General features: G+C 39.5%; 1 protein-coding gene across 1 annotated transcript in view; it reads left to right on the forward strand.

The window, feature by feature from the left end:
• The window catches only part of nom1 (nucleolar protein with MIF4G domain 1), a 75,791-nt gene that overhangs the window by 43,178 nt on the left and 18,639 nt on the right, over nucleotides 1–13,974 (forward strand). The window contains exon 9 of the mRNA XM_078537114.1: nucleotides 9,879–10,010. Within this exon, the coding sequence (XP_078393240.1) occupies nucleotides 9,879–10,010 (132 nt within the window). The remainder of the gene's footprint in view (nucleotides 1–9,878; nucleotides 10,011–13,974) is intronic.

A 13,974-nucleotide genomic window follows, 5' to 3' on the forward strand; every position in this document is an offset into this window, starting at 1 on the left:
ACTTCAAGGTTGCACACAAACTGGCTTAATCTCAGACTGCTGCTAGGGAGAGGGATGGAGTCAGTAGTTCGAGAACAAGAATTTAGAGTGGGGGACCAATAACAGTGGCTTCAGTCTTCCTAATATTTGGAGGAAATTTCTGCTCATCCTAGACTGGATGTCGGAGAAGCAATCTGTTAATTTAGCAACAGTGGAGGAGTCAGGAGAGGTGGTGGTGAGGCAGAGCTGGGTGTTGGCAGTGCACACTGGAAAATTAACGCAGTGCCTTCAGATGATGTTGCCAAGGGCAGTATGTGGATAATAAATAGGGGGGCAAAGACTGATCCTTGGGAGACGCCAGAAGTAATGGTGCGTGAGCAGGAAGAGTAACCATCGCAAGTGATTGTCTGGCTTCGATTAGATAAAAAAGAATGGAACCAGATGAGAATAGTCCCACCCAGCTGGATGACAGTGGAGAGGTATTGGAGGAGGATGGTTTGGTCAATCGTGTCAAAGGCTATACACATGTTTAGAAAGACAAGGAGCCTTATAAGATGTTATTTGGAACTTTGATAAGAGCCATTTCAGTACTTTGACGGAAAAGTGGAGTTCTGGGAAAGATGGGTATGGATTTGGGAGATGACAACATGTTCAAGGACTTCAGAAAAGAAAGGGAGGTTAGAGATGGGACAGTAGCTTGCAAAAGCAGAGGGGTCAAGGGTTGGTTTTTGAGGATGGGGTGACGACAGCAGATTTAAAGGAGTGAGGGACAACACCTGAAGAGAGAAAGCCTTCAGATCTCTTATCTTCATCTTTTGAGAGAGAGACCAGTAGCAGTAGTGTTTTGGGATGTCCTGAGGCCATGGAAAGCGCTATAAATGCAAGTCCTTTTTCACTTTTTCAAGTAAATGCCAAAGAAATGGTAGATGGTTTTTCATCCAATTAAATCTATGTGAGATAATCAATGTAGGAACAGGAAGCAGTTTATTAACAAAAGTAAAAACAGATATAGGTGTGACCGTTGATTAATCACTGATAACTTTCATTCAATATATAGCTGTAAAGGAAATTTTTTTTTCCTAATTTTATTGTGTGTCACAACTCAATGGGGATAGTGCGCTGTAATATCAAGCCCCGCTGTCCCCCGAGCTGCAACAAATGTGAAAAGTTTGATCAAACCACCATATTGCCTCAATTCTACCCGATTGTTTAATTTAGGTTAACAATACGAGCACCAGCTTTGTAAACTTAATAAGTAAATAACTGTTTATTCAGCAAACCTTCCTTAGGGAAAAAGAAAGAAATTTGAACTGCTAACTTCTAACTCTATGACTTAAACTCTACCCCTTCTTAAACCCATATAGACAAACACACACACACACACACACACATAAGACACACAAAACATGGATTTTAAGGGTGAGATAGAACAGATCAATAGCACCAATCCGGAGTACAGGATTAGATGGGTTGATATTGATTGATGTCTTCCAGATTCCTTGCAGTTTGTTGTTGATGACATGAGGTAGTCTCCTAGCACTTTCAGTCGGTGGTTCACTGGGTGAAGAACTTGCTTTTCAGTGTCCTCTAGTGGTGATTTTTCCCTTTTCCTCTTGACAGGGGTTTTCAGAGAAAGCAGATTACAGAGATGTGAGGGATAGCCAGTTAGCTCTTATGGCAGAATTGCTGGAACCTTACAAACACAGGAGAGAGAGGTTTTAGGTCTTCCCTCTTTGCAGGCTAGGAGCTGTCCTACCTACACACAAAAACCCTGGTCACCTGGTCAGGAGCCAATTAAAATGCTGTCGTCAGGCAGTTCCCTTTAGTCCAGAACCCTTTTCCGGCACCATCCTGTTCTCTTATGGCACTTTCAAAGGGATATGATAAGATATTTACAACTGGCAAGATAAATAAGGCAAAGTTATTAAGTTTATTTTCCCGAAAGTGCTGGCCATATGACAGCATGGAAGATTTTTATATTCTGGGAAAAGTAACTTCCAAAGAAATTTTGAAACAATGGGATTTACAGATCAAAAGGGAGAACATATATTTAAAGTGTGGTATGGTTGTGCGAAATCTTGAAAGGTGCACTGTGTGAAACAGTTCCATTGTCAAGTGAGAGGGAGAGAAAAGCTGTGAAATACCTCCCTTATAACAACAGTGGATGATTGTGGTAATATTACTGGATGTTTTATAGATTAAGAATCTATTTGGACTGTTGCCTAAAAGGGGTGGGTAGTTGGGAGTCTAGTTAAGTAGAAATCTTGCGAGAGCTGTTATAAATCTAAATGTAACTGTATAACTCTAGTCTGTGTGTTTTCTTTTCTTTTGTTAATAAATGTTCTAATTTAATCTTTAAAGTCTCTAAAGGTGTTAGTGGACTCATTACTTCTGACTTCAGTGCACAAACCCTTTCGTAATAGATACAAATTGCAAAATCGTTGTGATAGCATGGCCAGGTTCCCCTTTGGGATTTGGTCCACTTGGCAAATACCACCTGCCATATCATAACAAAACTGGGAACTCTTTGCAGGATTTTTAAAATGCCTTGATTGGCTTGGAGTTGATGAATCTTAAGGCTATGAGTATGAGAAGAACATTGAACTCAGGAGTTGGTAATGAGGGATTTTAAAGCAGTTAGACTGCAAATATGGCATTAACAATTGCTAAGACTTTTCTGGCGGTAGAGGATATAACCCTGATTGGTTTACAAAAAGTAACTAAGGCTCAGTTAACAGAACTGGCAGATAAGTTGCATTTAGGATTAACCACAGAGGCAAAGAAAGCAGACATAATCGAAGTAATAGCGCAGCATTTGAAATTGGAAGGGATACCAGAAACTAGTGAGTCACAGGTAGTGAGACTTCAGTTGCAAATGAAGAAGCTTGAACTTGAACAAGCAATGGAAATGAAAAAACTTGAATTAGAGGCAAAAGGGAAAGAGAGAGGGAGGAAAAAGAAAGAGAACAAGCTTTTCAAAGGGAGCAAGCAGAAAGGAAGGAGAAAGAGAGAAAGGAAATGGAATTGGAACTAGAGGAGTTAGCAGTTGAAGAAAGAGGAAAAAAAGAGAGAAAGACAGTACCAGCTTAAAAAGCTGGACCTTAAAAAAGAGGCTTCAGAGGTTGAGGAAAGTTCTGATGTAGAAACAACTACTTTCAATCCAGTGGAGAGATGTTTAAATTTGTACGGCTCTTCTGAAGTTTAAGGAAAGGGACATATATGCATTCTTTATTTTGTTTGAGAAGATGGCTAAGCAAATGAAATGGCCACAAGAAATCTGAACATTGCTTTTGCAGTCTAGGTTGGTAGGTAGAGCTCATGAGGTATATGCATTGCTGTCTGAAGAAGTACCTGTGGATTATGATGCAGTAAAAAAGGCTATTTTGAGCGCATATGAGTTGGTTCCTGAGGCGTGCAGGCAGAAATTTCGGAATGTCAGGAAACAGCCTGGACAGACATATTTAGTTTGAGAAAGTAAAACAAAGTAATTTTGAGTAGTGGATACGGGCATTAAAGGTAGAGACAACATATGCAGCTCTTAGAGAAGTAATTGTTTTGGAAGAATTTAATAATTCACTTCCTTCAGTAGTTAGAACTCATGGAAGAACAGAGGGTTAAAACAGCTGCGGAAGCAGCAGACATAGCTGATGATTATGAGCCAGTCCATAGACCAAAAACTTTTTTCCATCACCCTTTTAAATACGAGAAGGATAGAAAGTGGGAATGTGAAGGGAAAGCAGGTAGTCAGGAAAGAGAAGGGACAGTTAGAAATTCTCAGGAAGTTTCTCCTCAGATCAGAAAGAAAGGTGCTGAAGGCAAAAGTGACACTCGAAAACTTAAATGTTTCCATTGTAGTAAAGTTGGGCACACAAAGTCAGTGTTTTGGAGGCAGTGGTATTTATTGTTCAGAGGGAGTATTGCAGGAAAATGTTATAATAAGTGGGATTCATGGAAATGCTAAACCTATTCCATTGTGGAATGTAAAGAGTGAGTGGATTATTGGAGTAGTGGAAAAATTGCCCTTTGCAGGGTTTCAATTTATTTTAGGTAATGATATAGCTAGGTCACAGATGTTGATGATGCCTACTGTAGTTGAGCGGCATGTGGAAATGCATTCAACAGAGATGTTGCAGAAAGAGCATCCTGGATTGTTTCCAGAATGTGTAGTAACAAGATAACAAACTCACAGGTTGAAACAGGAAGAGGAGGAATATAAAAGAAAGGGGAAGGATGTTGACATCCAGTTAGCTGGATCTGTCTTTAAAAAGATTGTTCAGGAAGAAAAGGTTGAAGAGAGAGAGGCTGAAGTATTTAGCTCCGTGAAATTAGTAGAGTTACAGCAGAAAGATCCATGAATAAAACAGTTACATCAGAGAGCTTATTTGGAAAAAGAGGCAGAATGTTTTCCAGAATCTACCTCAAAGGAAATGTGCTAATGTGGAAATGGAGACCATCTCATATTCCAGCAGATGAGAAGTGGGTGGTGGCACATCAAATATTAACCCCATATGGGTACAGATATGAGATATTGAGTGGCTCATGAAATTCCAATAGCTGGACACATAGGAATTAGGATAACTCAGGCGAAAATGCAAAAACATTTCTATTGGCCTGGACTGCATAAAGATGTAGTCAAATTCTGTAGAACATGTCACACATGTCAGGTGACAGGGAAACCTCAAGCAGTGATTAATCCTGCGCCTTTAATTCCAATTCCAGCATTTGAGGAATCTTTTAACAGGGTCCTGATTGATTATGTAGGGCCCTTTACTAAGACCAAAAGTAGAAATCAGCACTTGCTGACAATCATGGATGTGTTCACAAGATTTCTGGAAGCGATACCTTTACGAAATATTACAGCAAAGAGGATTGTGGAGGAGTTGACCAAGTTCTCTACAAGATATGGGCTACCAAAAGATATACAGTAGGATCAGGGTTCAAATTTCATATCACAGCTGTTTAAGGAAGTAATGAACAGCCTAGAAATAAAGCAGTTTAAACCATCAGCTTATCACTCTGAATCACAAGGTGCTTTAGAGAGATTGCATCAAACTTTGAAAACTACAATGAGAGCATATAGTCAAGACTACCCACAGGGCTGGGATCGAGGGATTCCATTCTAGTTATTTGCTATTAGGGATGCCCCAAATGAACTGACAGGGTTTAGCCCTTTTGAATTAGCCCATTGTCATGAAGTAAGGGGATCACTTAAGTTGATTCAGGAGAAACTAGTGGGTCAAAGTTCAAAAACTACTCTCCTGGATTATGTGACAAAATTCAGAGAAAGATTGAACAGACCATGTGAGTTAGCTAAAGAACATTTAAAGATATCACAACAGGTGATGAAGACAAGTGCAGATGAGAGGGCAAAAGCCTGTAGTTTTGTTGCTGGAGGGAAGGTGTTAGTCTTGTTGCCAGTGTCAGGTGAAACATTGAAGGCAAGGTTTAGTGGGCCTCACAGGATTGAAAAGAGACTGAGTGAGCTAAATTATTTAATAAATACTCCAGATAGAAGAGAAGCAAAGGGTGTGTCATGTAAATATGCTTAAAAAGTACTTTGACAGGAGAGGTAACTAGAAGGAGGTATTAGTGGTGGTAAATAAGGAGAAAGAGGTAGAAATGAAGAATTCAATTAGAGGAAATTGACTTTCCTCTAATTAAATTGGACAGTCAGAGGGTACTTAAAAAATTAAATGGAATATTGAGTTACCTTCCAGACAAGTGTCAAAGTGATTTGGAAAAGCTATTGCAGTCACACAAAGCTATTTGTGGGAATAAATTGGGGAAAACAAATTTAGCTATGCATGATATAGATGTGGGAGATTCAGTTTCAATAAGGCAACATCCTTGTTGCCTTAAATCCAGTAAAATTAGCTCAAGTGCAAAAAGAAATCGAATTCATGCTTCAGAATGACATCCTAGAGTCTAGTTGCAGTAACTGGAGTTCACCTATTGTGATGGTACCAAAACTGGATGGAACACAAAGACTGCATGTGGATTATCATAAAGTAAATGCAGTGACAAAAGCGGATTCATATCCTATTCCACGGTTGGAAGATTGTATTGACAAAGTGGAACAATCAGAGTTTATCACAAAGATTGACTTGCTGCGAGGACATTGGCAAGTACCATTATCGGAGAGAATAAAAGAGATATGGGCTTTTGGAACGCCAGATGGATCATATCAGTTTAAAGTTATGCCATTTGATATGAAGAATGCACCAGCAACATTGCAAAGACTGGCAAACAAAGTAATTGCAGGACTGAGCAATTGTGCTGTCTATATTGACGGCTTGGTAGTTTTCAGTCAAACGTGGGAGGAGCATTTACAACATCTGAAAGAATTGATGATCGCCTGCAAGAAGCTAATTTGGTTAACTTGGCTAAGAGCAAATTTGCAAAAGCACAAGTTACATATATAGGCCATACCGTTGGACATGGTCAGGTGGCCCCATGAGATGTGAAAGTAAAAGCCATTGTGAATTTCCCAGTGCCTACAACAAAATGGGAACTTCTGAGATTTCTGGGAATGAGTGGATTTTATTGGAAGTTTATACCAAATTTTAGCAGTGTAGTTGCTCTATTGACTGAATTACTAAAAAAAAATGAGAAATTTCAATGGACAAAGGAATGTCACAAGGCATTTGACAGTTTAAAAACTGTGTTCACTACGACACCAGTTTTGGCAACATCTAATTATGACAAGCAGTTTAAGTTGGTGATTGATGCCAGTGGTTTGGGTATTGGTGCTGTGTTGTTACAAGAAGATGAAACAGGAACTGAAAAGCCGTTAGGGTATTTTTTACGGAAGCTGAATGTACATCAGAAAAGATACTCAACCATCGAAAAAGAGACTCTAGGTCTGGTGTTAGCGTTGCAGCATTTCCAGGTTTATGTTGCAAGCAATTCTTCAGAAACATTTGTTTATACAGACCTCAAGACCCTTTAAAAATTTCTAGACAAATTTTGAGACCGGAGTGCAAGACTGTTCACATGGAGTTTATTATTGCAGCCGTTTAATTTGCAGATTATACATGTGGCTGGACGAGAAAATGTAATTGCAGATGTGTTGCCAAGAGTTTAAAGTTCAAAGGAAATTGAACATTTGAAACATGGACAGTGGACTAAAATGACCTCTGTTGATACAAAGACTTTGTATATACTGTGATGTTAATGCATGTACCTGGTAGTGTAAGTTTTGTGTATATACTAAGTAATGTAAGATGGGTTAAGAAAATTAAACAGTTTTTTTAGAATTATGACGGTTCATTTTTGGATAAGGATGGAGGTGTGAAGGAAATATCACTTTTTATCCCCAATATTACTGTGGGATACTGAAGCAGGCTTATGGGAACTGAGTGTATGTATGTTTGTGTGTGTGTCATTTAATTAAACTGCAGACAGTCAGACTGCAAAGTTTGAATCATCAAAAGGGGTTAGGTGTAAAATAGGCATTTGAAAATGGAGATGGGTAAACTTGGATGAAGTCTCAGCAGATAGTGTGAATAGAATTTGCATTTTTAGGTAAGTTGAGAGGTCGTTTGATTTTCAAAGGGACATGATAAGATGTTTACAACTGGCAAGATAAATAAGGCAAAGTTATTAAGTTTATTTTTCCCGAAAGTGCTGGCCATAATGACAGCCTAAATGATTTTTATATTCTGGGAAAGTAACTTCCAAAGAAAAGTTGAAACAATGAGATTTACAGATCAAAAGAAATAATATATATTTAAAGAAAGGTGGAAAGCTGTGTGTGTGTTGTGACCGTGTGAGATCTTGAAAGGTGCACTGTGTGAAATTGTTCCATTGTCAAGTGAGAGGGAGAGAGAAACTGTGAAATACCTCCTTTATAACAACAGTGGGTGCTTTTGGTAATATTACTGGATGTTTTATAGATTAAAAATCTATTTGGACTTTTGCCTGAAAGGGGTGCAGTTAGGAGTCTATGTGTAACTGTCATCTTGTGTTTAAGTTTTCTTTAATCAATAAATGTTTTAATTTAATATTTATAATCTCTAAAGGTGGTAGTGGACTCATTACTTCTGACTTTGGTGCACAAACCTTCTTGTACTAGATACAAATTATAAAATCGTTGTGATAGCATGACCAAGTTTCCCTTTGAGATTTGGTCCATCTGACAAATACCACCTGCGATATCATAACAATAGCTGATTACATAACGCTAATCATTTCTTCGAGAGTTACTCAAAACTACTTGCCTGTAAAATAAAACTAGTTAATTTAATCTTGAATGGATTAGTTGGGAGACCCATTGAACAACTGTGTACAATTTTGACACCCTATCATTTTTAAAGGGCATTGATATATTAACAGTTTCAAGAACAATGTCAAGAGCGACTGAGACTTGGGGCTCGGAATTATGAGGGACGCCTCAGAACCAAACTTAGTTTCATTGAGAAAAGTATATTTGGGAAGGGACAAGACTTGATGTCTTTAATGTGCAAACAGACCTAGATAATATAAATGAAAACTGACTGCATAACTTGTACTGTGATCCCAGAGCTGTCAAGTACAAGTGTAAAATTATTAAACTATGTGAAACTGATACCTAACTAAACAGTCCTATATCAATTGACCCCTTCAAAGAGGGGCTGGATTGTTTTAAAATCGGAATCAAAATCAGACTAGAGGTTATAAGGATAAGTGTGAACATTAGAAGTTAAGAACAAGAAGAGCACTTTTTCTTTACCCTGATAGTTGGGCAATTAACTGGCTACTTCTGGCCCAGAAGTGCTAACTGATGTTCCTTAATAGTAATGCGATTGCTTCCATTCATTCAGCTGTTTAGGTTTACAAGTGAATTAGAATGCACTTACCTGACAAGTTTCTTCCGCTGATGGCAAACATAACTGCATGCAATATTTGTTTTATCCCTGTGAACATTATGTCTGTGCTTAAAGTTGGCCTTGAGATTTAAATGCTTACATGTCAACAATTTGAGAGATAGCAGCAAAAAAATCCTCCCTTTAAAATAAAGGTTACATTATTTATTGCAAGTTGAATTGCATTTTACCTCTGTTTACCATATCAAGATATTGGCACTTTGCAGTATTTTTAAAGACGTCATTTAACATTTGCTCTAATAATTTAAGCTGATGCATTTTTTGTGTTGTGATGTTGATTTTAAAGTGGTTTGATTGAAATGGTTTAGAAATCCTAACAAAATAATAGTGAATTTCAAACTGTTTTATTAAGGGGTAATAGTTATGGAAAATATAGCTTCAAATTTTTTCAATGCATATGGGTGTGAGAACAGTCAAAATACTATGTTGAGATTTCAGTGGAACTAGAGACTAAAGATATCAACAAAAAAGTCATTTTGAGTGAAAAACTAACTTTTACCATCCCCCTTGGGTGCAGCTCTGATTCCCACCAAAACCTTTCTATATTGTAGGAACACACACCCAAGGTTGTGCTACAGCTATTAAAAAGGTCCTGGAGTTACCATGGACATGTTTTTGACTGCATCATCAAAAATGTCAACAGAATCTGATGCAAACTTTCAGATCACTTTATGTGGAGATTTTCACCATTTCAGTGGACTCCAAAAATTCTTATCTGCCATTTTGACCACCTGAAAATTTCTGTAAGCGGGGTTGGAATCAGAGGCAGAGCATAGTTAAATAGTAGTCTTGGTAATTTATTTTCATTTTAATTTGGCTAATGTAAACTTGGAAATTGAGAATTGGGTATAGAATGCACTCTATAACCTGCACATCCAAAAGCAAAGAGTTTGTTCTTCTCAACTGGATAAACAGGCTAAAACTATCAAGTCAGGGACCTCCGTTCTCAATCTTGCTGACTTATAAAGGTGCTTAGATTCAGTAAGCCTTCATAGATATTTTAAAAATCTCTGTTTGATCCTTCAACCCCAATAGATGACATTCCAATTCAGCATGTGGGATCACTTCCGAGAATTGAAGACCATGACCAATGTGACAACCATGAACTTGGTTCATCTCCTTGTTCACCTTCTCAGCAGGAAAGTGGTATCTCTGTCCATCTTTAAGGTGAGTGCATTCTTAATATAACATCATTACCCTTCCAAACATAATCCCTTATTGTACAAGATCTTGGCTCAGATATTCCAGTCAGTGGTGGAAGGGGAACACAAGCCACTGACCACGTTCAAAACTGTGGCCTTAGTTTTTTGCACTGATACCGTTATAACCTCCTGGTTGCAGCATGGACCCATCAGTGATTCCACGCCCTCTTTCACATCACAAACTGAAGACACACTCCTTCTGCCTTCAATTCATGATTATCAGTATTCTTAAATGTATCTGTCATCAACTTTTACTTCTAGGTTCTCCGCCGCACACCCCCCTCCACCCCCACACCACCCCACCAGCTCTGCTCAGCCCACTCATATCCCCGGCTCACTACCTGAAATCCCCAGCTCCTTAGTCTGGCTGATGTTGGAGGAGAGCCTGCAGTGCCGGGGGTGAGTAATGTCGGAGTGGGTATGCATGTGAGCAGAGCCAAGGGTAAAGGAGGGGAGCTGTGGGCAGAGCCAAGAGTGCAAGAGGGAGGAGTGAGCAATGGTGGGAGGGGGGTGAGGAGAAAGGAGGGATGGGGTGAGCCAAGTCAAGGGTGGTGGGTGTGCTAAAGTGTTTTGGCATTGTTTTAAAGAGCTACACCCCTGAAGAACCTTTGCACCTGCTAGGAACAGCTCTAAATAAATCAAGCTAAAAATCTGTGTAACTATTGGGCAAACAGCCCAAGCTTGCACGCTGGCAGGTCCCAGCGGGACCATCAGCAGGGGCTCCCACCAAGCCATTTGTCACTAACTGGAAGTTCTGAATTCAGGCATAAATCAGCTACTCGGAACTTTTGATACCGTTGCAGCTCTATTGAGACTAGAAGATCTGGCCCATTCAGCTCAGATCTGCCCTCTTGTTTACATTCCTTATTGCACAATGCCTAATTTGGTACCCAAGTGTTAAGTCATTGACTCACTTCAAGTTATTGAACCCTTGCTAACTGTGTACAACATTCAGGGGGAAAATGTTGCTATATTTCCTAACAGACTGTCTTCCTCACTGGGTGTATTGGAGAGTTCCTCACATAAAACTTTTATAGATTGCTTTGTTGCTTGGAGATCTGCCATAAAAGAATGTTTTTAATGCACATTTTTCATATTTTTCTTCCTGGAAAAGTATGAACCACATTTACACAGAAGTGAGAGAGCAAATGATGGTAACTTATCATAGAGTAAAGTGTAAATGGAATTTTCTTATCAGGACTACGTGAGAGGAAAAAAAGTAAATCATCTAATGTGTGTAAGAGGATGATCAGGAAGTCTTCATTTCACAAGTAAATCATAAAACCACTCAAGATGTAGCAGGTGCCAGATAACTTGAGCTGATGGCATTAGCATCTGAGTGACTAATGTCTCATTTATGCTTTAGAGCCACCCACTTGGAAAGCTTTTCAAAGCATGTGAAATTTTGTAACAGAAAAAGAAATATGGTTGATGTGGCAAAAAAGGACAAAACCAGTCTCTGTCTCTACTCGCCACAGCTATCACAGTCGTGGAGGGTCAATGATGGGTTAATTATTTTACCAGTCAGTTATCAAGCCTTGCACATCAGAGCAGTTACTAAATTTGATCCTTGGCTTGTGCTAGTTTGGCTGATCTTGACTAAACAAGAATAAGGACACCTTAATTGCTTTCCTGGGTTAGCAGTGGAAAAATAGCCAAGAATCCCACTCCAGTAACTTTCTACTAAGGGCGGAATCGTCCCAGAATTGCACTAAGTGCGGTCGCGGGCATAAGAAAAGATGTTTTACCTGCCGGCCACAACGGCCGTATCGTCTGTTTCCCACCTCATTAATTATGCAACCACGGGAAACACACCGTCTCACTGGCGGGCGGCCTCTAAATCACCCACCACGCCGTTAGCTCACCATTTCCTCACTCCGGATACCACCTCTAAACTGCAGCCACGCACACAGTTCTCAATGCTTGCAGCCCAGGACTGCTCTAGTGAAGATATAGTTCTGAAAGCCAAGAAGAGTTCAATGACCCATCACTGGAATGCCTTTTGGAGGGCCACTGTGATGTCCTCCACCCCAGCTCTGGCCAAAGAAGATTGGAAAGAATATAAAGAACAGCAAAGGAGACAGAAAGATTAATAAGGAGGGAAAAATTAGAGTATGAGAGGAAGCGTGCTAGTAATATAAAGATGGATAGTAAGAGTTTCTATAGATAATTAAATAAGAAGAGTTAACAAAATGAGTATTGGCCCTATAGAGAGTGTGTCTAAGGAATTGATAATGGAAAGTGGGGAGATGGCGGATGAATTAAACAAGTATTTTGCTTTGGTGTTCACTATAGAGGACACAAGTAATATCCCGGAAATGGCTGTAAATCAGGATATGGAAGGGAGGGAGGAATTCGGGGAAAATTACAATCACTAGGGAAGTGGTATTGAGCAAATTGTTGGGACTGCGGACTGACAAATCCCCAGGTCCAGATGGATTTCACCTAAGATCTTGAAAGAAGTGGCTAGTGAGATAGTTGATGCACTGGTTTTTAATTTTCCAAAATTCCCTAGATTCAGGGAAAGTTCCATGAGATTGGAAAATAGTAACTGTAACTCCTTTATTCAAAAAGGGAGGGAAAGCTGGAAACTGTAGGCCAGTTAGCCTAACATCTGTCATTGGGAAAATGTTAAAAGCTATTATTAAAGAGGTTATAGCTGGGCACTTAGAAAAATTCAAGGCAATCAGGCAGAGTCAACATAGTTTTGTGAAAGGGAAATCTTGTTTAACCAATTTATTGAAGCTCTTTGAAGGAGTCACATGTACTGTGGATAAAGGGGATGTACTGTACTTAGATTCCTAAAACGCATTTGATAAAGTGCCACACCAAAGGTTATTGCAGAAAATAAAAGCTCATGGTGTAGTGGGTAACATATTGGCATGGATAGCCGATTGGCTGGTTAACAGGAAACAGAGATCAGGCATAAATGGGTCATGTTCTAGTTAGCAAGATGTGACAAGTGATGTGCCACAGGGATCAGTGCTGGGGCCTCAACTTTTTACAATTTATATAAATGACTTGGATGAAGGGACCGAATGAATGGTTGCTAAATTTGCTGACGACACAAAGATAGGTAGAAAAGTAAATTGTGGAACGGACTTAAGGAGGCTACAAAGTGGCATAGGTAGTTAAGTGAGTAGGCAAAGATCTGACATATGGCGTATAATGTGGGCAAATGTGAAATCATTCATTTTGGCAGGAAGAATAAAAAAGAAACTTATTATCTAAATGGTGAGGGATTGCAGAGCTCTGAGATTCAGAGGGATCTGGGTGTCCTAGTGCATGAATCACAAAAGGCTCATCTGCAGGTACAGCAGGTAATTAGGAAAGCTAATAGAATGTTATAATTTATTGTGAGGGGAATTGATTACAAAAGTAGGGAGGTTATGCTTCAGTTGTACAGGGCATTGGTGAGACCACATCTGGAGTATTGTGTACAGTACTGGTCTCCTTATTTAAAGAAAGATGTAAATGTGTTACAAGCAGTTCGGAGAAGGTTTACTAGACTAACACCAAGAATGGGCGGCAAAACTCAGCAGGTCTGGCAGCATCGGCGGAGAAGAAAAGGGTTGACGTTTCGAGTCCTCATGACCCTTTAGCACAACTGAGAGCTTCTCAGTTCTGCAGAAGGGTCATGAGGACTCGAAACGTCAACTCTTTTCTTCTCCGCCGATGCTGCCAGACCTGCTGAGTTTTTCCAGGTAATTCTGTTTTTGTTTTGGATTTCCAGCATCCGCAGTAGTTTTTTGTTTTTATCCAAGAATGGGCGGGTTGTCTTATGAGGAAAGGCTGGACAGGTTAGGCATGTATCCACTGGAATTTAGAAGAGTCAGAGGTGACTTAATTGAAACCTTTAAGATCCTGAGGGATCTTGACAGGGTGGATGTGGAGAGGATGTTTCCTCTTGAGGGAGAATCCAGAGCGAG

This window comes from Cetorhinus maximus, chromosome 3, assembly GCF_964194155.1.
Source record: "Cetorhinus maximus chromosome 3, sCetMax3.hap1.1, whole genome shotgun sequence".
Taxonomy (NCBI): domain Eukaryota; kingdom Metazoa; phylum Chordata; class Chondrichthyes; order Lamniformes; family Cetorhinidae; genus Cetorhinus; species Cetorhinus maximus.